The sequence below is a fragment of the Mercenaria mercenaria genome, chromosome 15 (assembly GCF_021730395.1).
Source record: "Mercenaria mercenaria strain notata chromosome 15, MADL_Memer_1, whole genome shotgun sequence".
In the NCBI taxonomy this organism is placed as follows: Eukaryota; Metazoa; Mollusca; class Bivalvia; order Venerida; family Veneridae; genus Mercenaria; species Mercenaria mercenaria.
The window spans coordinates 18,927,374-18,952,696 of NC_069375.1; the positions used below are offsets into that span (position 1 = coordinate 18,927,374).

Below are 25,323 nucleotides of genomic sequence, written 5' to 3' on the forward strand. Positions count from 1 at the left end.
TCAAGACCAAGAACATACATGTCGTCAAACTTTGCAAAGAGACACCTTCATACATTGAACAGCATTACTTCCCAATTTATAATTTTCAATGCCATCTGTAACCATTATTTAACTAGCTGGCTGCTCGCCACCCAGTCTCTCTTCAATAACAAGACCTACCTCTGAAATGGCTTGAGCCTTCGACCTCCCCATTGTGGAGCAGGTGCCATTAAGCCCATGCTAGTTCATTTTTACTTTGTACCCGGATGCTAGTTCATTTTTACTTTGTGCCCATGCTGATTCATTTTTATTGCGTCCATGCTAGTTCATTTTTATTGTGCCTATGCTTGTTTATTTTATTGTGCCCATGTCAGTTCATTTTTGTCCTGTGTCCATGCTAATTCATTTTTACTTTGTGCTCATGCTAGTTCATTTTTACTTTGTGCCCATGCTAATTCATTTTTATTGTGTCCATGTTAGTTAATTTTATTGTGCCCATGCTAGTTCATTTTTTTCCTGCGTCCATGTAATTCATTTTTATTGTGCTCATGCTATTCATTTTCCTTTCTATCATTTTTACCATCTGCCTGCCCCCATCCCTCCCCCTATTTTTTGCATCCCTGCTAATTCATTTTACTTTCTTTAGTGCCATGCTTATTCATTTTTACTTTGTGCTCATGCTTATTCATTTTTACTTTGTGCTCATGCTAACTGTGCTCATGCTAATTCATTTTTACTTTGTGCTCATGCTAATTCATTTTTACTTTGTGCTCATGCTAATTCATTTTTACTTTGTGCTCATGCTAATTCATTTTAACTTTGTGCTCATGCTAATTCATTTTTACTTTGTGTTCATGCTAATTGTGCTCATGCTAATTCATTTTTACTTTGTGCCCATCCTGATTCATTTTAACTTTGTGCCCATGCTAATTCATTTTTACTTTGGGCTCATGCTAATTCATTTTTACTTTGTGCCCACGCTAATTCCTTTTTATTGTGTCCATAATAGTTCATTTTTATTGTGCCCATGCTAGTTCTTTCTTAAATTATCTTTTTAGTGTCAAACAGTTCAACAGCATTTCATACAACTTTCTTAGTTTCATATAATAATATATAAGACAGACCAGTATTCCTGTCATAGAACTTGAACTTTTTGGACTATTTTTGTTTGAGATTTGTTACTGTAATACAACATGCCATGTCCTAACCTGTCTAGAACTTAGTAACTTTCAACTGGACAAAACATTTCCTGAAACAACAGCTGTAAAAGACAGAAATGCTCGACTTTTTGAAAGCTTGTACACTAAAACAGTTAAAATAATGAAAACAGACTAAAGCACAAAGGAAGCAGTTTTAATAAAATCGAGTGACTCAATAATCCTTAATGAGACAACACTCAGATTTCACCAAAAAAAATGCTTAGTTAAAAGAAGAATAACTTTGTGAAAAAGCAAAACAGAGCAATGGAACCTATATGTACTGCAGGTCACATCATCATGGTGAACAAGTGTGTGCATACTATACAGGATTGATTCTGGCTTTGCGACCAGTGTAGATCATGATCAGTCTGCACATCTATTCCTTAATGAAATTCTACACTGTAGCACAATATTTGTTTTAAATGTACAGAACTACCTTAATAACAAGATATTTGAAATTTATTTTTACCCATATATAGAAAACGTATAAACACTGGCTTAGATTATAACACAGTTTAAGGCAATCCACAGCCAAACACTGAAATTTCTGTTTCAGTTGCATGTGTTTGCCTTTTTGGAAAAAAAAGGATGCAATTTAATGGCACTATGTGTCCAACATTTTGCAATGCAATATTAAAACAAGAGGACGTGACATATTTACCTGGACGTAGTAAGATAGACATCAGTGTGCAGTGCAATGTAATTGTTTTAATCCTTCAACATTTTAACACGGAACTTTGTATCACAATCTTAGCTATTAAATCCACGTGGCAAAACAAATATTTAAAATCCTGTAAAGATCCACGTTCTTTCCACTTTAAAAAACTGTTATAAATGGCTTAAATTTGTTTTTAACTTGAAAACAAAATTTCAGTATCTTGCTAAAAGTTAATCCTTCTGTTACAACAGTCCAGCCAAATCCATTTAAGAGATCAAATATATAAGGGTACACTAGAATTTCACCTTACTGTTTCTTTCCACCATCCACCACATTTTTAATCTACCGGTATTCCAATTTCTATCCTGTTTCTTCACAAAAAGATTTTAAATATTTTAACCTGCCCTACACCAACCGGTACTGTTATTGACGAAATTTGATCCAAGTTAACGGGCAGAGATCATGATTATGAGTACCAAAATGCCAAGTGTATACATACATTATAACGCAGCCCGCTAGTTCACTAAATATATATATTGGAAACTACCCCGATAGTAATTCAATGTAAGTACAATTAAACCAGGGGCTTTTGACATATTTACTTATGGCGAGCAAACAAATAGCTTAATGGTTGGTGTAGAATTTCACTATGTCTTGTATCATGGTAAACTAGAGCGGTCAAAGTTTCACTCGTGTTTGAAATTTATTAATAACCTGTACAATATGTATTTAAAGTACCAGTTGCATTGAATATAAGAAAATAATCTATAAATAACCAAAAAAAATGTTGACTAATATAATAAACATATATAAAATGACACGGCAGTAGGCCTATAGTAAAACATATTTCGGAAAAAAAAAAATATGGATTTTTTACATTAATTATCTAGAACTATTTAAAAGTATTCAGATGAAATATTTGATTTTCATATTGAATTAAACTGATAAGCAGAACTGGTAAATTAAATACAAAATTATGCAATATAATTATGTTTCTTTCAGTCCGAGAAATTTCACACATTTATGTATATGACCAATTTATGAATTACAGTGAAACAGCACTTGCTCGTGCAACGACTGCTCGAGGACATGGGCAGATTCCAGCCATTCTGGTGATCCAGTCCCAGTGTTGTTTTTCTTATTTCGTCTATATATGGATGACTTTAAACCCTGGTCTGGATAACACAAAAATTTTACTCATCCCTCTTAGACTTCTAGCTATTTTTTTCTTTTAATTTATAATCAAAGCTTCATCATAGTCAACAAAAGCACAAAACAAGGTTTCTGTCTCAATAACATGCAAAAAAAAAAAACCCCTACACTTTTTGCTCTGTTTACAACTAATGACAGTTGATATTAAACAGTCCCATATGAGGAAACGCTGAACTGTTGCATACAAGTATATCAAAGAGAACCTGAAAAATTACTCTGTAATGAAGTAAATAGTCTTCTTAATATGTTCTTTATCTTAAGAAATATTCATACTTATATATATATGCATGACATTATTTGCAAAAATAATATTACTGAAACTGGCTTTGATATAGTGCAGTGAAAATAGCAGCATCTCTGTATCTTAACATAATGTTTACATGTTTATAACAATATTAACACAGAAAAAATAATGAAAATATTGACACTAACAGAGTTTGATGATTCAATCCATTCTCATAAGTGGATATTGAAATATCAGCTTACATTATACAAAACTTTATCAAACTTCGGCACTGACATGGGTGAGTGAAATATCTCTTCAGCCCAGCTAAAAAAAAGTGTTATCTCCTATAAACAGCATGACTGTAAGTATACAATATTTGATGTAGAGCATTTCTTTTTTGGGTTAAAGCAAGTTTAAGATATCATAATCTTCCACAGATATCCTTTAGTTCCCCAAGTGACCGAAACAAATACCCCTGACACTCTACAAGTTACCGTCCCACTAGTAGAAAAAGTAATCCTTGCGATTCCCCCGGTAATCCCACATCACTCCACGTACATAATCAACGGAAAGTTTATAAAAAGGCCATCTATACCGCATTTAAACAAAACTTGTCAATAAATTTTATATGGATTATTGACAAGTAAAATTGATGAGTATCAAGAATGCACTGGGATCAAATCATTCTCCAGTTGCTGATTTAGTAAAGTGAATTTGATCCAAAGCTAATTCACTTAATGTAGCATTTTTTGTCCCGATAATTGAATAACTGACAAAAACAATCTTGTAGTAATAAATTGATGCCAATTGTGTCTTCATGAAAAGATGAAAACATGCAAGCTCTACTTTCTTTTATGCAAAAAATATATCATTTGACAAAAAATAGTTCCAAGCAAACAGTCCAAATCTGTTTTCTTAGCTGGAGATACAATAAAACATGTCAAATGAAAAAGTTGTATATTCTGATTATTCAAAAACTATTTTATTTTCAATTTTTCATATAATAATTAAGACAGAAATTGATAATTGAATTTTTTTTTATAAGTTGTAAGAAAGCAACTACATTAAAATCAGAGACAGGATTTACTCAGAACATAAACTACACCTTTCAACAATACAGGTGATTAATACTGCCAGTTGCTGCTTTCATACAAGGAAAGTAAATTTCATGTTAATTGCGATCACGACCTTTGACTTCAAGTGTGACTCTGACCTTCCACCTAGTGGGATGAGCACAATGCACACTGTCTTGATGAGGTTAATAGTTGATACTAGTTTCATGAAAATCTTCCGCACAGTTTAGAAGATATGGACTGGACACAAATTAATGATGGACAGACCCTCTTTGTATCTGAGGGGTATAATATTGGAAATATATACATTACCTAGATAGTGAATGAAAGAAATAAAACCTCATGTTTAGCACCTATCAGAATCAGTTTAAAAGGCAAATAAATTAATAATTATAATAACTGATATACTGAATTGTTAGACAAATTTGACATTAAATCATGCTGGGAAATACACATTTAGCTGCTATCAATATTGAAATGATCCCAAAGGATATGAAATTAAGCAATCTGATCTCTGACCTCCAAGTGTGACCTTGACCTTGGTCTTAGTGACCTGGGTAGGGCACTCTACACAATGTCCTGATGAGGCTTATAATTGATGCCATTTTTATGCAAATATTCTAAAGGACCCCCTTTGTATCTGGGGATAACTGATAATAGACATATGCACAAAACAGAAACATGAGATCTTAATGAACAGTATTAGGTATTATGAATGACAAAAATGTCATGTTTAGCAATTATCAAAATCAGTTTTAAAGGCAAGTTAATTAACTCTGAAAACGATCAGACACAGAACTGTCAAACAAAATTTACATAAAATCATTATAGGAAACACATTTAATTTGTTATCAATGTTCAAATTATTTTTTTTCAAATATCTATCACCTCTTACTGATGGACTACAGTTTAACAGATATTATGCATAGAGGTTTGCGAAGTTTGGGCTAGCTATAACAACATCCATACACCTAGCAGTCTATTTAAAACAGAACCTATACTTTGCAACACTGCAAAATGTATGGAAAGGTTATGCTATATAGATACCTTGGACCCTGACAAACTTTTAAATTTAATGCTATCTTAAATTCTCTTAGAAGTTGAATGTGGAATTCTGATAAATAAGCTTATATGTACACCACTTGTATTGAATCAGGCAAATTACTTAAGTTCTAATCGTCACACAACCTTAAATCAACATCATATATCTTAAACAGTATTTACAAATGTTACAAAGTTAAATATTGTTGAGCAAAATGAATACATAGTACCATGGGCTGCGTGTTTTTTCGTTTCTTTCCTTAAGTGGCTGATAACCGTTCAGCCAGATGAATTAATGAACTAGCGCATACCAATGGTCTCTGTTGAAGTACCTGTTGTAAGTTTTTTGCGACCCCCAGTTTTTACATAATTGTCGGAAAGAGTGATAGCCTCTAGTAACGCAGGTATGTTAAGTGGAAAATAAAACAGCTAAACCTTTAACAAGAATATTGGAGCTTCTATGAAATTGATCATTTTCAACATTAAGATATTTAGCTAATTAGGAATTCCATTGCCGCCCACTGGAGCATCTTTCAAAGAATTTATAAGTGTTTTTCTAAAAAAAACTCTGAAAATTATAATACTTATACCTTAAATCCTGAAAGCAAGTAAAAACTCTCACTTTTTTGTAAATACTTTGTCATTATACATTGACGAGAAAAAAGGAAACAGCTCATTGAAACGTGCATTGTACAATATTTTGTTAACCGTGATTCAAAATTTGAAAAGAAAAATTCCATTCACAAATCTGATGATTTAAATGAATTGATGGTTAATTAAACAGCATTTAATAGACGTATTGTGCTTCGAATCTTGAATTTCAATATACTGGTCAAAGGAATTTCACTGAATCAATCAGCAGTGTGTGTGGCAACCTTTACTGGCAACCACAGCAACAAGACATCGCTCCATGGACCCGCAGCAAGACATCGCTCCATGGACCCGCAGCAGTTTGGTAGCAGATACAGTGGAATTCTAGCTCACTCCTGGTGGAGCGATGCTATCAGTTCATGGATGTTGGAAGGCTGCAGTTGATGTTGATGTTACTGCCGTCTAAGGTAATCCAAAGTCTGTTCAATCATATTGCAGTCTGGTGAGCACGCCCGCCAAGGCAAAACATCAATGTTGCCCATATGTAAAAAGTTCCTGGTGGCACATGCAATGTGAGGTCGAGGGTTGTCATGCTGAAAGACCAAGCCTTGACATTGATGGAATATATGGACAACCCCAGATCGATGCAATGCCTGGCTGTGAGATTACCTTGGCACACAACTAGTTGGGACGTAAACCTATGGTTGATGGCTGCCGAGACCTCAACTCTCACTGTAAGGATTGTGCTACAGAAAGCAACTGTTAGTGTAGCGTTCACGACGTGGTTTGTAGATACCGATACGTCCTAGTTGAAACGTGACTCATTGCTTAACACTATGTTCTGCCAATGCTGACTGTGATGGTTGCTGGCCAAAATTAGACGCTGGTGACTGTGACGTAGCGTACTTAAGACCTAGACTGTGGTAACAAGGCCTATCAACAGGCGTTCCCGTGTCTGACATGTCGAACGAGAGACACATATAAATGTCTAGCAACATGTTCTTGTGTTCGCCCACATTCGAGCATGGCCAAAACTTGGGCCCCCTCTTCAAAATTTAGCCTTGGCATTATCAACAAGGGTGTCATTAAAATAGTGAGTCACAAAATATGCCCCCCGAGAGTTTGATATAAGAAAGGGTTTTTTTTGTTACAGAACTGCACATATGATTCAAATATCATGAGAGTAGCTTCAAATATACGAAAACAAGAGCTATCGTTAAAAACTATGGAGTCTGCCCGAATTGCATATTTGTCAGTGGATGTCTAGCTAAGAATTTTAGTCTTAGTAGGTCTCTAGTACAGGTACCCACCTTTGGCCTCTAAGTGTGATCTTGACCTTAGACCTTAGGGACCTGGTTCCTGTGCAATACACTCTGTTTCACGATGGTAAACAACTGTGCCAAGTTACATCAAAATCCCTCCATGCATGATGAAGAAATGCTCTGGACAAAGTCATTCTTGATTTGACCTTTGATCTCTAAGTGTGACCTTGACCTTTGACCAAGGGGCCAGGTTCTTGTGCTTCGTCTCACGATGGTGAACATCTGTGCCAAGTAACATCACAATCCAACATGCATGAAAAAGAATGCCACTGACAAAGTTTGTGGATGCCGCCTAGCGGCCTGCCAGGAGTGTTCCCATAGTGCCTCTCATCTTTCAGACGGGCATATAAAAACTGATTTATTGTCAGAAAATCTCTGAAAATATGGTTTTATGTCAACTAACATATGCATCTGTGTAAAATTTGTTTTGTTCAATAAATCCACATGACTGACACACGGGCTGCATGAGGTAATCATGTATTTAACACTGGGCTGAATAAAATCTTTCGAGTTTTGGTTGGTTGTGTTTGTTGGTCAGAGTAAATGTAAATTTCTGACATTGTCCAACAAATTTAAACTATGTAAAGAAAATAACACCAACTTTTAATGAGTCGTTTCTTTATCTCATTAGTATATAAAAAAAGTCCATTATACTGTGTTTTATACAATACGTATTTAGTTTTCTCAAAAACAAGAAGGACGTTTAATACAATTTTACCAAACTGGCTCTCTTTCTCTGTGTATATATCAACATTTTCGAATTTTCCAAAACAGGGCAACAAAGAAATCTGCAAGTATAGTGTTAACATTATTAACCTTGTTGGATCTGTACTTGTAATTAACTGAAAACCTGAAAACACGCAATAATCATGCCCTCAAAACTTTATTCCTACAACGGAATTTGATACAATAGTATCGTGTTGAAAATGTGTATCCCCTTTTGTTCAAGGATATTCCTCGATTCAAGATAAACAAGTCATAATTACCAATGCTAATTAAACCAAAATAAAAGACGAGGTATCAAATGTTTTGATTCTATTGTACTCCAAAAAATAAGGGTAAAATTGACTACAATAGGGTTTTGCTATAGTTTACAAATGCTATTGTTATACTGCAACATTGTAATATTAAAATTAATTATGGCTTGATAGCCCATATATAGATGTTAAATAAACAAAACATGTTTTGAGTTATTAAAATTTACACAGTACATGTACATGATTATGTTAATTGAATTAAACTTTCTGGTGTTTGTTGACTTTATTGTACCTTGTGTCACTCTTTAACAAGAGCTGTTTGTAAGATAGCCAATGCTCAATTATTTGAATTGTTGTCCCAGAAGCATTAATGTAGATTGGTCACTTGTTAAATTATCATGAAGGTTTGAAGTCTATAGCCATTATCTAATCCAATAAATATTACCCTAACTGTTAAAATACCTATAGAGTTTCAAACCCAGTATCTTTTTATTTCAAGATTTAAGTAGGTTTTATCTTAATTCTGTAAATTTGATATTTTTAACTGTCAAATGATCTGATGTATTTCACCAAAACATTAATTTTTCATAATTTACATAATGGTAAAAGGAAATGTTCATACTGGAATATTCAATGACATGTGGAATACATAAGTTGAAGCAAACAAGTAGAGCCATAACAGACAATTAATTTGTTCTTTTCAGAGCTACAGCAAAAACATCCTATAGCAATATTCGCTCAGTGTATTTTTTTTTTAAGTTTTGGGGGAATGGTGGCGGGGCCCGTAAGGAGGGGAAAATGTGCCGTAACCACTATAAAATATGGGAAAAATTGTGTTGTGATAAAAGCAATATTTTTCATAAATATGTTACACTAAAAAAGAAAATGATTTAAAAGCACATTGTCTCATGTTTTAAATGGTACAGTTTACATTAGCATGTACGTCTAGAAAGGGTTTCGTTGGCTGGGATATATAAAAAAAAAAAATAGGAGGAAAAACATACTTTTTGGACAAGGGAATGGGGCCAAATTTCTGCCAAATGGCCTAAAAAATCAATTGCTACAAGTGTATCACAAACCATTCTGACCACTATACTGACAGTTCATGTCAACAGCAAAGACAGAATGTCTCAGAGGAGCATTTAAGCAATTTTACATTATTTGGCCAGCGTTCCATTTATACATGAGTCGCAGTCCATGTCTAACAGTCTGCATTCAAGTTTGTTTTTCTATCTCTACTGTTTTTCTTTTTCTTTCAGATGGTGTAATCGAATGCAAACACTTCTATCTGGTTTTAAAAAGTTGAAACTTACATGACCTTTCTCTACAGTCAGACAGACTACGGTGAAGTTTTCGTGAATAAATAATGTCTTAAGCACAGAAACAATCATTTCTTCTTCCTTTAAAGTACATAATTTGTCATACAGGTGTTAAATTAGAGAGAAAATGTCACCAACAGTCAAAATTAAGGTATCAATAGCCTTTCAACTATCAAACAAGTATTTAATGAACATAAAGTCTTATACTGGACACATAGCAGGCATATATTTTAAAGAGCACTTAAATATGGCGACCACATGTTAACTATGTTTGAATACTTAGTCTAATGCCTAAATATCTAATCTTGAGTACAGTGCATCACAGAGTCAATGTAGTAGTTAAAAGCCGAGTTTCAACATTCAAGCACATAAATGGCTGTATCTGAGAACAATTTTGAATTTGACCAATGACAATTTACTACTTGAGACTGGATCTTCTTCGAGCTTTAACCTGTATTTCAAACACTTGTAAATAGCCTGGGGTAAAAAATGAAACAACAGACTACAAACTATATGCAAATATCACAAACACAGACTGCCAAAGAATATAAATATGCCTGTCCTAACTGCAGACACTTCTAAATTATATTAATATTTACAAACCTGGACCAATGTGTTTTATATTTCCTTTGAATCGGCGACCTTTGCTAGACTCACTGTCTGACTGGGAACAATCGGTTGTCCGTCCATCCATTTCTGGACTTTCAGACACGAGGTCTAGGAAGTGAGATTTTTTATTTGATCCAGATTTGTGTGTGCCAGAACTAGTGTATCCAGTTGTTGTTGTTTTTGTTGAACCAGGGACAGTCACACTGACATGCGTCAAATGGGTACCAGCATTGTAACCTCGATGTGAATCATAGTCTCTCGTTAAATTATTGTTAAGAAAATTGATTTCTGTTTCTCGAATATCTCTTGAATTAGTCAATGTAGATTGGTCACTTGTTAAATTATCATGAAAGTTTGAAGTCGTATAGCCATTATCTAATCCAACATGATTTTCTCTATAGCGGACATGATCTGAAAATTCTACATGTCTGTCACTGGCGCTTCTTACAATATGACCTGTTTTGTGACCTCTGTGGGCCTCTCTTTCATATTTCTTCTCCTGTAGCTGTAAACTACCTTGCTTTTTCTTGCTGGATTTGCTGACATGGTTTTCATGAGACTTTGACGATGAAGATTTTTTACGGCGTTCTTTTTCATCTACTTCTTCAACATACTTGTCATCTGAAAATACATATATAAAAATAAAAATGTTGTTACTAACTGTTATCATTAATTGTTTTACAATAACTTAAAAAAAAAAACAAGATAAATCTTACAATTTCTGCAAAATATCCAAAAATATTAAGTTCTAAATCTAGATCATCTTTTATCAACGCCGAAAAGAAAAAATTTTAATGGTGTAAGAAACATTTACTTTACTTTTTATACATATACAATTATTTCCTTAATACATCAAAACATTCAAATTGCATGTTGGGCTGTCATTTATATTTTATATTGTTGAATTTCGGTGGAATTTTGATGAAAAAGCTATGGTGCATAGAACTATTAAAAGATATCCATCTTATAATAAATAATTCACGATTGATTGGTGGCGTTTTTTTTTTTTAAACAATTGTCATTAACAGGAGGCCATGTTGCACAATAATTAAATAATATTTTAGCAAAAAAACATTTGGACTACTTCCAAACTATTTTTTTTTTTTCCTTCATCCTTGTCCGAAATACTGAAATGTAATATATTCAAATGTTATTTACAGTCAATTCAAAATATTAATGAATGTAAAACCAATCGCAGCTCCCCAACTGCCTTTTACGCTGTCAGAAGTAAACAAGTATTTATGAATTGAATCAAATCTTTTACTTCCAAATAAACAAGTAAAAAGAAGAGTTTGTGTGCTATAATAATTTATTCCGATATATCAAAATCCAAGTAATACAGTGAAATGATGTTAATTTATGCTCATGGAAAAAAAAAGAAACTTAACATATGCCTTTAACTGCTCATTATTCAAAGATTTTGTGCAGATGAAACATTTTATAAAATCTGACCATTTTTAAGCGTATTAAAGGCACATAATGACAGATTTCTGTTATGAATGTAAAATAAAACAATAAAAAAATTATTTCTTGTTAGTAAAATCCTACTTTTGAAAATAAATGTTTTCTCATAATGTTGTTATACTGATTAACATAGTTGAAAGTACCATTCATTCCGTTAATTTTCATTACCTCCCCTTTTTAATTGCTCCCTACGTGTCCAGCACTGAAAGTAGTGCTTTTCTTAATGTGTAATTATGCATAGCATCTATTAGGAGAGCTGCAAAGTCTGTAAGTGCCTAAAAACAACAGAAAAGTCAACTTAAGGGGCGATAATTATGTGAATGTGATACAGGAATAATACGAGGGGCGTTCAATATGTAATGTTACTCCGTATGTAGTTCCGTAACCGCTGGTTATTTTTAGATGCGGTTTTCGGCACATTATAGAGCAATTTAATGGGAACACAATGCTATATAAATTATAAAAATCTGCAGGTTCAAAGTAAAAATATAATCATTTTAGTGAGGTGTACTCAGGTATACTGGACCATACTTATAATTTAGGTTTGTCCTGGGCATCCAGAGTCTCAGAAATATAGAATAACTTGTAAAATCACAAAATTCTATCATTTTTCTACGATGTACAGCAATTTGTGATGCCTTTGCGTTTGTTTTAAACTATTTATTGCATTTTAAAGTTTACAACACAACTAAACAAGAGGGCCATGAAGGCCCTGTATCGCTCACCTGACCTATTGACCTATAGATCATAAAGATTAACATTTTGACCAAGTTTCATTAAGATATGGTCATAAATGTGGCCTCTACAGTGTTAACTAGCTTTTCCTTTGATTTGACCTGGCGACATAGTTTTTGATCCTACATGACCCAGATTCAAACTGGACCTTGAGGTCATCAAGATTAACATTCTGACCAAGTTTCATGAAGATATAGTCATAAATTTGGCCTCTACAGTGTTAAGAAGCTTTTCCTTTGATTTGACCTGGTGACCTAGTTTTTGACCCCAGATGACCCAATATCGAACTTGTCTAAGATTTTATTGAGATTAACATTCTGACCGAGTTTCATTAAGATTAGGCCAAATTTTTGACCTCTAGTGTGTTAACAAGCTTTTTCTTTGATTTGACCTGGTGACCTAGTTTTTGATCCCAGATAACCCAATATCGAACTTGTCCAAGATTTTATTGAGGGTAACATTCTGACCAAGTTTCATCAAGATTGGGCCAAAATTGTGACCTCTAGAGTGTGAACAAGCTTTTCCTTTCATTTGACCTGGTGACCTAGTTTTTGACCCCAGATGACCCAATATTGACCTCGTCCAATATTTTATTGAGAGTAACATTCTGAACAAGTTTCATTAAGATTGGGCCAAAATTGTGACCTCTAGAGTGTTAACAGTCAAATTGTTGACAATGCTGATGACGGACACAGGGCGATCACAAAAGCTCACCTTTGAGCACTTCATGCTCAGGTGAGCTAAAAATCTTAACTTGAGGATGATTCCATCCTACAAGAATTTTTTAAACGATGATTATCGTGCCTGACAAAATTGCAGAGGCTTACTGTACTCACCTTATCATTTTTCGAGTTAAAATATACACACTCAATTTAAAACTGTTATAAACTTTTTATTTTAGTTTTCATATGTTTTTGTGAAGATCATGATTTGTTTTATCTGTTTAAACAGAAAATTGAACTATAGTTCTAGTTGTTGAATAGCAGAATCAAGGAATTGCATATTACAATCTCAATATTTTGGACATAAAATTGTCCAGCATACCCGAGTACACCTCACTCAAATGATTATATTTTTTGCTTTGTATCTACCAATTTTTATAATTTATATAACATTGTGTTGCCAATAAATTGCTCTATAATGTGCCGAAAACCGCATCTAAAAATAACAAGCGGTTATGGAACTACATACGGAGTAACATTACATACTGAACGCCCCTCATATTTTTAGCTTGACAAGAAGCTGTTAACAAAATGAAACCAATTTCAAGTTGTGTTTTGTGGCCTGCAACCAAAGTTTGAATGACAAATTCTAAAGTACAATTATTTCATGCTGAAATCGATACCTGGCCAAACTATAAAGAATAGACCTGCCCTTTAATTTCAGCAAAAAAAAAAATGCAATGAAATTAAAGAAAATGCACCCTAGGTACTATTTTAATCCATCATTTTTGCAGGTGGTGATTTGGCTTATTAATCATTTAGTGTTCATATACCTCAAGGATACGTACAACAGTGTAATTCTTTTTAACTCCTTACAATTTTTACTCATTACAGTAACAATTAACAAAAAACTTGCGATTTTCTTCTCTTTTTATGAGGGGGGCAAAATATAATTGATAAGAATTTTGTATTCTTTGCACTGAAGGCAATATCATTTTCCTTTTTCCCCAAACAAAGAGCTAAATGTTTACATGTAATGAGCAGCTCATTATTACCTGTCAGAAAAATATCTATTCATTACTGAAGGACAAGCGGATAAATTTGATCTTGGATTCCAGTTTTTGAAACAGATCAATTATCATTTTAACGAAGTATACGTGTTTAAGAAACAGGAGATGTATAATCGGTTTCAAATAATATAATTTCTGCATGTTTTATTTATTTCCAAATTAAGAGAAAAAACTTGCTCAAGTTAGATAATTTTATTGAAAACTTCATTTTGAAATTAGACAGTCATTTGAGACTGCTTTTCATACAGTCTTGTGACAGACTGTTGAAAAATACCTCATATATTTTGCAAACTGGAAATCATAAATAGCAAAAAATTCTAAGAATGAGAGAGAAAAAAAGAAAAATAGATATTTCGCAAAACTCGGGTCTGCAATAATTTCCTCATTCTGAAAAAAGAAAAATTACCAAATAGAAACTTTCACCAAACAAAATTAATAGTAACATTTTTACCAGAGAAATAGTAACATAGTCAGATCAGTCAAAACTAAATTTCCTGGAAAGGCCATTAATTGCACTACATGACCTCCTTACTAAGGAAATAAATAACCATTTGGAGTAAAAAGGTCATTTTGTCTCAACTGTGAGTATGGGGAAAGAGGTTTTGGACTAAAGATTGTTATCATGCAGATAGAATGGTTGCTACAGAAAAGGATAACTTAAAAGTCTGGTAGTGCAAATGACCTTGCTGGTGAAACAAGAACCTAGGACTCTCTGATACAAACACAGACATCCACAGTAATTTGCAAACATAACTCTTTCACACTGAGCATATTTCATTTTGGTCCAGCACAGAAGCTTCTAAAGATATGGAAAGATACAGAAGAGTTCAGCATGAGGATATGTAAGTTAGAGACCAGATGCGTTGGATAAGTGGTAAGATGCCCTACTACAAACAAGCAGTCCCTGGAGAGTAAAATCCTCACTCCTCCAACTGAAGACAGTAATACTGTTGGAAAAATGTAGGTGCATGCTTTATTTTACACCTGCCCGCCCGCTTAGGTCAGTAAGGACAGCGCTGACCTACGGATCGCAGGGTCGGGAGTTCGATCCCCAGACGAGGTGTATGTTCTCTATGATGTTTTGATAGAAGACATTATGTCTGAAATTATACGTCCTCAACCTCTGATTCATGTAGGGAAGTTGGCAGTAAATAAAACTTGCGGAGAATAGGTTTGTATTGGTACAGAATCCAGGAACACTGGTTAGAATACTGCCCACCATTACATAACTGAAACACTGTTGAAAAACAGCGTTAAATCTAAAACAAATAAATAAATTTACACCTGGCAAGAACAAGAGAAGCTTTTTAAATTTGAGTGCACAGTCATCTAAAACTGTTGTAAGACTAGTTTTCTTCTTGTGGAAACACTATTTAGCCAACAGAAACAACCAAAAAAAGTTTGTCTGACCAAAATGATTTACAAAATTTTTTGCCTTCTTAATTAGCACAAGACTGGGTTTTAGTTTTTTTCCAGGGCAAAGTGAAAGTTGAGGCTTGGACAACAAATTAAATAGACCTCAAGTTTTCATCATATGGGGACGTATACATTAGTTCTGCCTTGACTTAGTTACTTTTTTTTGTTTCTATAATTCTCATTTTATAGAGCTATGAAGTCAAACGTTTTTAGTATATATCTTTCTCTTAAAAATCTCTTATTTTCTGTCTGATTTTAAACTCGTACTTTCACCAAAAAACTAATAAACATTTGGAAATTAACAATTGGAAGGTGGGTCTAGACACTCTGAAAACTTCACAAGAAAACATACAAACTTTTATGTTTACAACCAACTTATATCAAAAATATTTCAGCTCATCCTTGACAACCTATGTAATAACGATGAAATATATTTAGCAATGCTCTTTCAGGACACAAATTTAGCGGAAAGTTTAAGTGAACCAAACCTGTGAATTATCCAATATTCCTGAATGTAAATGAACATAAATCAACCATTGTCCCCAAATTGAACAGCAAAACAGTTACAGCTTTCGGTCAATATGCAATTTTAATCCCGTAATAAAAACCTTCTTTCCCAAACACATTCTGTTTTCAATTTTGCTGGGTAAGTTCTAAAGCCTGACTGGATATATCAAAAACTGCTAAGTATTTCACAGCAATTATAATTATGAAGAAGTAAGTACAAATAACACTCATTTCAATTCCGTTATGCACACAACATGCAGTATATAACTTCAACACATAAATAAATTAGGTTTTAAAGCGTACATTTACGCTATAGGACAAAAATTCGACTAACCAATAATACCAAAATCAATGATCATGAACAATTGTTAAATAGTGCATACAAACAGCTGGTGGTATAATCCACTATCTTCATAATGAAAAAAAACAATACCTGAACATACTTGACTTTTCATAATCTCCTGCAATTTAGCCAAGTTCAATTTTCTGTTCTAATTTTTTTCCAAATCATTAACCAAAACAAAAAAAAATGTGTAATTTTTACCAAATGCCTAAATTTTTCGGTCTATGTAACTGTATTTTAACCTTTAGCCTGCTGGTGGCAATTGATTCTGCCTTTGCGACCAGTGCAGACCAAGATGTGCAGGCTGATCATGGTCTGCACTGTTCACTATTCAGTCAGTAAATTTTCAGTGAACATCCCTTTGAATAACAAGGCTGTCTGAAAGACAGCTAAATCCCCTGCCACTGCTATGGATAGTGAAAGGGTAAACCTTTGATTTTAGCTGTGACCTTGATCTTGAACTGACATGGCTGACTCATGAATTCTGCACAACGTCTTGATGAGGTGATCATTTGACCAAAGTTTCATGAAAATCCTTCAAGGGGTTTAGGAGATACATAGCTGAAACCTTTGACCTTCAGTTGTGACCTTGACCTTGAGTTGACATGGCTGACTCATGAGTTCTTGATGAGGTGATCATTTGACCCAAGTTTGATGAAAATCCTTCAAGGGGTTAATGAGATACAGAGTGGACACCAAATGGAAGGCTCAAACCTTCGACCCTTAGTTGTGACCTTGACCTTGAGCTGGCATGGTTGACTCATAATTTCTGCACATCGTTCTGATGAGGTAATCATTTGACCCAAGTTTTATAAAATTCCTTCAAGGGGTTTAGGAGATATAGAGCGGACACGAAATGGAAGGCTCAAACCTTTGACCTTCAGTTGTGACCTTGACCTTGAGCCGACATGGCTGACTCATAAGTTCTGCACATCACCTTGATGAGGTGATCGTTTGACCCAAGTTTGATGAAAATCCTTCAAGGGGTTTAGGAGATATAGAGCGGACACAAAATGGAAGGCTCAAACCTTTGACCTTAAGTTGTGACCTTGAACTTGAGCCAGCATGACTGACTCATGGGTTCTGCACATCGTCTTGATGAGGTGATCATTTGATCCAAGTTTTATAAAATTCCTTCAAGGGGTTTAAGAGATATAAAGCGGACACAAAATGGAAGGCTCAAACCTTTGACCTTGAGTTGTGACCTTGACCTTGAGCCAGCATGGTTGACTCAAGGGTTCTGCATATCGTCTTGATGAGGTGATCATTTGACCCAAGTTTTATAAAATTCCTTCAGGGGGTTTAGGAGATATAGAGCGGACACAAAATGGCAGGCTCAAACCTTTGACCTTGAGTTGTGACCTTGACCTTGAATCGACAAGGCTGACTCATGGGTTCTGCACATCATCTTGATGAGGTGATCATTCGACCCAAGGTTCATGAAAATCCTTCAAGGGGTTTAGGAGATATGGACCGGACACGATTTTGTTACGGACGGAAGGACGGACGCAGACCATTCCTATAATCCCTCCGCCACGGCGGGGGATTAATAAATGGTACTGCCCAAATTGAATAACGGACCAGTCCATCTTAGAAATTTAGCAGGGTAAGGGTTAAGGAAAGATTACTATCATAACACATAATAGGATAATAGGAATAAATAATTATAAACAGCATTGGAACTTGGTATCTTGAATTCCGAAGGATCAAGCGTTTATTTTTTCTCGAGATAACCGAAATCTGACTTAAATGGTATTTTGTGACCTTGTTTCCTGGACGATTCTTGAAAAATGTCTCCGAGAAGCCCAAATTTTGAGATAAACGAGTTTGAACTATCAAGTTTCTACATTGATATAAGCAGTGAATTAGTTAAATACAGGGATGCTTGAGTCCATTTAGTGCACATTTGTAAACACACATAAATAAATTAAGTTTTAAAGCGTAATTTCTTGGTTTGACTATGAATTGAGGAAAGTGACACACATTTGTAACACAGCACTGTTTCAATAAAGTTTTACATTAATATTATATGAAGATTCTTTTAATTCCTTTGATAGATATTTTCCCTCAGTATTTTAATACCAGTGCCCTTTACTTCTGTACCAGTACTAACTTGTTCTCTATATATAAGGTGACTGCAGGTCAAATCCCCCATAATTATGAATCGAAGATATTCTTAATATATGTACATGCTTCGCTTGAAGTGGGACCTTTTACTTTGCCCAGGGATCTAACTCCTCACTTACTGATTTATAGTTTTGTGTTTTACTACAGTACTGAGTTAAATTAATGGACCAGGCAGCACATTCATTTCAGGTCCAAGAATATAATTAAACTTCCGAACTGAAAATTGCATAATTTCTACTGATCCCTTTAATTTTTACTGTATGACATGCCTAAAAGTCTATCATATCTTGATCTTTGTGTCGATACTTTTATTCACAACACTAAAATTGAAATTAATCTTTTTTTCAATAAAACGCAATACCTCCAAATGTGAATTTAATCTTGAAGATAGGAATTTATCAAAACCTGATCGGTGTCCTTTGACTTGCCATGCACAGGTTTTTGTATGAAAGGGATATACTGGTGTCTTGTAAATTACAGAACTTTCACCTTTCTTTAAATTTCTTTTATACTCAGTAAAACGCAGATCGGTTTTTCACAGATACTGAGGGATTTTCACTGTCCTGTTTTTGTAAAGATCTGATAACTTTTTTACATTCTAAATTGGCAGTAAAGAAATATGTGTAAACAAACTGGTTTAAGTTCCAAGCTGTATTTCTCATAACTATTGCAACATGCAAACTAAAAATAATTCATAAAAAAGTTTTTCATGAAAAGTTAGAAACTATTTCAGTACATCATTTAGAAAACAATTATGAAATAAACTGTATAGAAGTAAAATATGGTGTCGAGCATCTGATGATTGTGCCAAGAGCAAAATCTGACCAAAGTCCCCGCACTTTCTAAGTACGGCATAAGTACAAGTTAGCCTTACATCCAGGAAGCATACAGAGTATAGTTATATATAACCTTAGTTGTCAGAACTTTTTCTACACTTGATCTTAACTAAATTTTAATAATGTTTAAACTTTTCTGCATTAGTTTCACACCACAAAAAAATAATGATACTTGGGTCATATTGTGGCCTTCCAACATCCATGGTGCAGTAAGACATGAGGTACAGGTCCTAACATTATCCCTTAGCCTGCTGGTGGCAAGCGCATAGTTTTGCCTTTGCGACCAGCGCAGACCAGATCAATCATGGTCTGCAGTGTTCACTATTCAGTCAGTAAATTTTCAGTGAACATCCCTTTGAATAATAAGTGGTACTGCCCAAACTGAATGATAGACCAATCCATTTTAGAACTTTAGCAGTGTAAATGTTATTTCAGGCACTTGTAAGTTGGAACCTGGGTAGAACAATCAACCTTTCTTAAAACCATCCAGATGGCTTTCTTGCATGGCATGCTTCTTTTTTTTTTCTCACAAGGAAGAAAATCAAGTGGAAAAAGACTTGATAAAGTCAATTTTCAGGGAAAACTTCACAAGTTTAAGCAATTTTCTGGGGAGAAGGGGCCTGCACAGTGGCCCTGCTTCAGAAGTAAAATAAATCCTGCATGAAAAAAATGTACACCCCAAGCAAGGTTTTGAACAGATAGTGGTGAGGTGCAAGCCGAAGAGGCAACTTAAGCTTCTGGTAAGCAAAGAGAACTTGAAAAACTTAAAAGAGCAATTTTCAAACAAAAATTATTAAGCAAGTTTTTTGTGATACACAAGATATAGTAATATATACTAACAAGAGCTGTCACTAGTAGTGACAAATGCCCCCAAAGCATGCCCAAGAATGCTACAGTTGTATGCGCAAAATATGCCAGTATATATTAGGTATGAATCATTTTGTGACTTTGATCTTGAACTGACAGATCTGGGTCATAAGTGCAACACATCTGACATCTTCTCAATATGGTTAACATTTGTGTCAAATTTATTCTCAAATCCCTTAATAATTGGACCAGAAAAGAAACAGACCATGCTAACCTCTGACTTCTAAGCATGACCTTGACGTTAGAGCTAGGGGTCTGGGTCATGGGCTTGACACATCATCTCATAATAGGGAACATGTATGCCAAGTAATTTTAAAATTCCTTCATTGATGGCAGAGACATGGACTGGAAAGGGAACAGACCATGTTAACCTTTGACTTCTATGTGTGACCAGTTAACCTTAGAGCTAGGGCCCAGGGTCTTGAGCATGACATGTCGTCTCATTATGGGGAACATTTATGCAAAAATATTTCAAAATCCTTTGATGAACGGCAGAGTTATGGACCAGAGAAGAAACAGACTATCTTAACTTTTAACCTCTACATGTAACCTTGACCTTAGAGCTAGGGGCCTGGGTCATGCAATGACACATCATCTCATCATGGTAAACATTTATGCCCTATTTAAAAATCCCTTCATGGATGGTAGAGTTATGGACCAGACACAAAACAGACCTTCTTAACAATTAACCTCTAAGTGTGACCTTGACCTTAGAGCTAGGGGCCTGGGTCTTGCGCAGGACACATTGTCTCATTATGGTAAACAATTATGCCCTGTTATTTAAAAATCCCTTCATGGATGTAGAGTTATGGACCTGACACAAAACAGACCTTCTTAACATTTAACCTCTAAGTGTGACCTTGACCTTAGAGCTAGGGGCCTGGGTCTTGCGCAGGACACATTGTCTCATTATGGTAAACATTTATGCCCTGTTATTTAAAAATCCCTTCATGGATGTAGAGTTATGGACCTGACACAAAACAGACCTTCTTAACATTTAACCTCTAAGTGTGACCTTGACCTTGACCTTAGAGCTAGGGGCCTGGGTCTTGCGCAGGACACATTGTCTCATTATGGTAAACATTAAGCCCTGTTATTTAGATTGCAGAGTTATGGACCAGACACAAAACAGACCTTCTTAACATTTGACCTCTAAGTGTGACCTTGATCTTGGAGCTAGGGGTCTGGGTCTTGCACATGACATGTTGTCTCATTATGGTGAACATTTATGCCAAGTTACTTCAAAATCACTTCATGGATGGCAGAGTAACAGCCCAGAAAAAGATTTACACGGATGCACGGACAGACAGACTGACTGACAGACAGTGCGATTTTAATATGCCCACAATCAAGGGCATAAAAAGAACTACATCCTCTGAGAGATAACACAACTATCCGGACACTGGAACTAACTATAATTGTAAATATAATGGTTAGCAAAAATTCTGAGCTATTTTTGGAAAGAGTAAATATATTATAGTGAAATGTCTTACCTAATCTACTGACTTTTCTGGCAGCCTGTGTTTTGGACTTTAGGTATGCTGACCTCCCATAGTTATCTACAACAACCTGAAAAATAATAACAAAGAGCTGAAAAAGCTGTAAAATACACTGATGCGCAGTATAAACCTAAAATCCATCTATAAAATACCCTAGCAGCTACACACTTAAGAAACATCTCAAGGACCACATTCTTTTGAACTCCTGGAACACTGTTTTGAAAATTCTAGAGCTATCTACTAATTGTTGTCACAGGCACTGAACTGTTCTAGTACTCAACACTCTTGAGATTAGCTGTAGCTGATTATATATAGGAACCAAGACCTGCTTTCCACTGTCATTAATATTTATTACTTGACTGATCTATCTGCTCCATTATTTAAAATAGTCCACACATGTCCTAAACATTCCAGAACACTATTATTTTTCACTCCATTGACTTATCTGAGTGTGTGCTGGAGCAGTCAAAGAAATATGGTCAAGATGGCAGAAACATGGTCAAAAAATAGGCTTAACCCTTAGCATGCTAGATAAATTGTCGTCTGCTGGAAATGTCGTCTGCTGGAAATGTCGGGAGACAATCAAAATCCCCTTGATCAAAATCCCCTACACTGAAAAATGACAGGGAGTTACAAAATCCCCTTCATACTTTTGCAGGGGGTATCATAATCCCCTCTGTGATTTTTACTTATTTCATCAAGTTCAAATACAACTATATACAACTTAAAAGTCTATTGCATAAAGCACGTAAATACAATGCCTTTAGCAAACATAATATTAATTTGGAGCACAGTTATCTATATATCTATAATGTTAATCACAGAGGGGATTATGATACCCCTGGCAAATGTGTGAAGGGGATTTTGTAACACCGAGTCATTTTTCAGTGGAGGGGATTTTGATCAAGGGGATTTTGATATACACTCGGAAATGTCATCTGCTAAAATAGTAAAGTTCATATTGCTCCAAAATTGGAAGAAATATTGTCAGAGTAGCAAACAGCTTGGAACCTGATCAGACGCCGATTTAATCGGCGTCTGATCTGGTTCCAAGCTGTTTGCAAAGGCTGTTAAATTCGCCTGCAGCAGGCTAAGAGTTAAAAATCTTTTCTGCTTCAGAACTGCTTAGCAGTTTTAATATTCAAAACTGCTTCATTTATAAAAACAATACATGAGGATCTATTATATAATATATGAAAACAGCTTTGATTGCAGTAGGTTTCAATCTGTCAAACTGATCATCAAACATATTTCTTCAGATTTCCAAATCATTATACCTGGCAAAAATATCATGAAAACTCCCTAAGGTTGTGGTACTTAACAAATCATTTAATGCAACTGAGACCAAAGCCTACAATTTTCACATTTTTTGTTTGTTTCTATTTAATCTTCTTCAAACTTTGGAGAACTTTCTACACACATAAAAAAATCTTAAATGACATTGCAAAAAAGGAATATAATTCTATGGTAAACTAATCAATTTCTGTGATAAAATAGGCATGGCTCCACAAATCCACTTGCTGGCTTTTAAATACAAGTTGATTTGGCTCCAGGTGAGAAGAACTTGCTGTCTAGCAGGAAAATTGTGAATCTTGACCAAGAATATAAAATATCCAATGAAGATGGAGCTCCTGAAATGTTGGAATATTGTCAATTATCTAATGGAAGTTGATACGTTGCTGTGGAACTCTTAATCCTTTCTACAGCATTATGACCACATTAGACCATAATAAATTAATTCCTAGATTATCATCCAAATTTTGTTTGAAAAGGGGTGGGGCGCAAATTATATTTTTTATTTTAAAAAAAACAAAAAACTGTATGCAGGGGTTCCACTGATGACCGAGGAGTACTGATTTTGACTCTTGAAATTAGCAAAAGTGTACATACAGACTCCTAGGATATCAGCTAAAGGGTCCTTTTTGTTCAACATGAGATATATTTCAGTTTAAACTGACAAAATCAAGCCTTTTATGTTCAAAATGACAGCTATTTATATATAAATCAAACCCCTGAGTAAAAGTCAAGACAACTGGATTGATCTGCGTTTGTGATGAAACAACTTTAGATCGACCAACAAACGCTTGTATACAGCTGCCATGGTTTCGCCACGATCATTTGGCACTTTACAATCTATATTGGCCAAAATAAAGTCATTGTATAGGTCCAGTCAAGAGTTAGCATCGGAATAATTGCACCCAAACCAGAGATATCTGTTAAAAACACTAATTTAAAAGAAGTAAATGCCTCTAACTCCCAACCCACAAGCTGTGTGTGAGAGGAATTTGAACATGGTATACTCCTTATTTTAACAAAATGAGACTTCAGGTCAAAAGATACAAGCATATAAAGCTAATTATATATATGACAAGACTTCACACATTACCTGCGCAGTGATATGGTGGTCTTTACAGCAGGTAAAAAAGAAGAAGCTGCGTTAAAAAAACGCTTGATGCCCCCGGTGGCATCCTTGTTGATACAACGCAACCTAAGTCCAAAACAAAGTAAAGTTCAAGGTCAAACTGAGGTCAGGTGATGTCTGAAGATGAGGAATGATCACAGGTTACATCTGCGTTGGTATCAAGTCATTCTAGTAAGGGGTATTGATGCTAGACGAAACTGTCCCATTTGGTTAACCTCGTACGGACGGACAAACAGACGGATGGACGAACTGACAGAACAATCACTATATGCCTCCTGCATCAGTAGATGCCGGGGCATAATAAAAACATCTAGAGACTGCTATACAAGTTGAGCTTAATTTTTGGATATAATTTCCGTTCTTTAATCTCAGATTAAACTTCAGTAAAACACAGCTTGCTACAGCAGGCAAAAGCACCAGCAGTTATTGAGGATAACCTGCACACCTTGGAAAAACATTCTAATCTAATGGTTTCAAGAAACAATGGCAAAACAAAATTTAATGATGATGACAACTTTACGTATATCGAGACATTTGAAATCAGAATTTGAATTTACTTTTAACTAAACTGACTTCTATCTCATGAAGTTTCAACACAATCAAGTACCATAATTATTAGCTAATTATTCATAGACTTTAAAAATATATGAAAACATCTACCTCAGTGAAAGCTTAGCTTGACTCATCCCCTGGCGACCAAACCTAGAGGAAAGAATGTCCTAAGACGAAATAACTTGACTTCACACAAGTAACAAATCCTTGTTTGACAAAATAACTGATAGCACATCACCAATGATCAATATTCAATGATACAGGTGCGAGTAAATAAAATACAGATAAATATAAACCATAATATCATATATATTGATTCCTGAAACATACTGATCCTGAAATTCTTAGGTGCTCTTTAACAGTACAGTCTTGATGCATTTTATATAAATTCAGCTTTTATCAAGTTTTTGTTTTTATGCTTTTATTGTTTGGTTTAAAGTCACACCAACATAATAGGCCATGGCATATGGTGACTTTCCAGCTTTGGTGGTGAAGGAAGAACCACAGACTTTCCGTATGCCACCTGGATGGCTTCCTCACATGAAGAATTCAATGGCCCAGAGTGAGGCTTGAACCAACATTGGTGATGGGCAAGTGATCTGAAGTCAGCGACCTTA

At 34.8% G+C, this 25,323-nt stretch overlaps 1 protein-coding gene across 2 annotated transcripts in view; it reads right to left on the minus strand.

Moving 5' to 3' along the window:
* The window catches only part of LOC128548943 (centrosome-associated protein 350-like), a 111,133-nt gene that overhangs the window by 49,927 nt on the left and 35,883 nt on the right, over nt 1–25,323 (minus strand). Inside the window, exons 5-6 of one of the 2 annotated variants that reach the window (XM_053524693.1) lie at nt 21,727–21,802; nt 10,201–10,827 (exon numbers count right to left, since the gene is read on the minus strand). In XM_053524693.1, the coding sequence (XP_053380668.1) occupies nt 10,201–10,827; nt 21,727–21,802 (703 nt within the window). Of the gene's footprint in view, nt 1–1,839; nt 2,247–10,200; nt 10,828–21,726; nt 21,803–25,323 lie in introns of those variants that run through there. The other variant, XM_053524694.1, reaches the window with a different exon arrangement.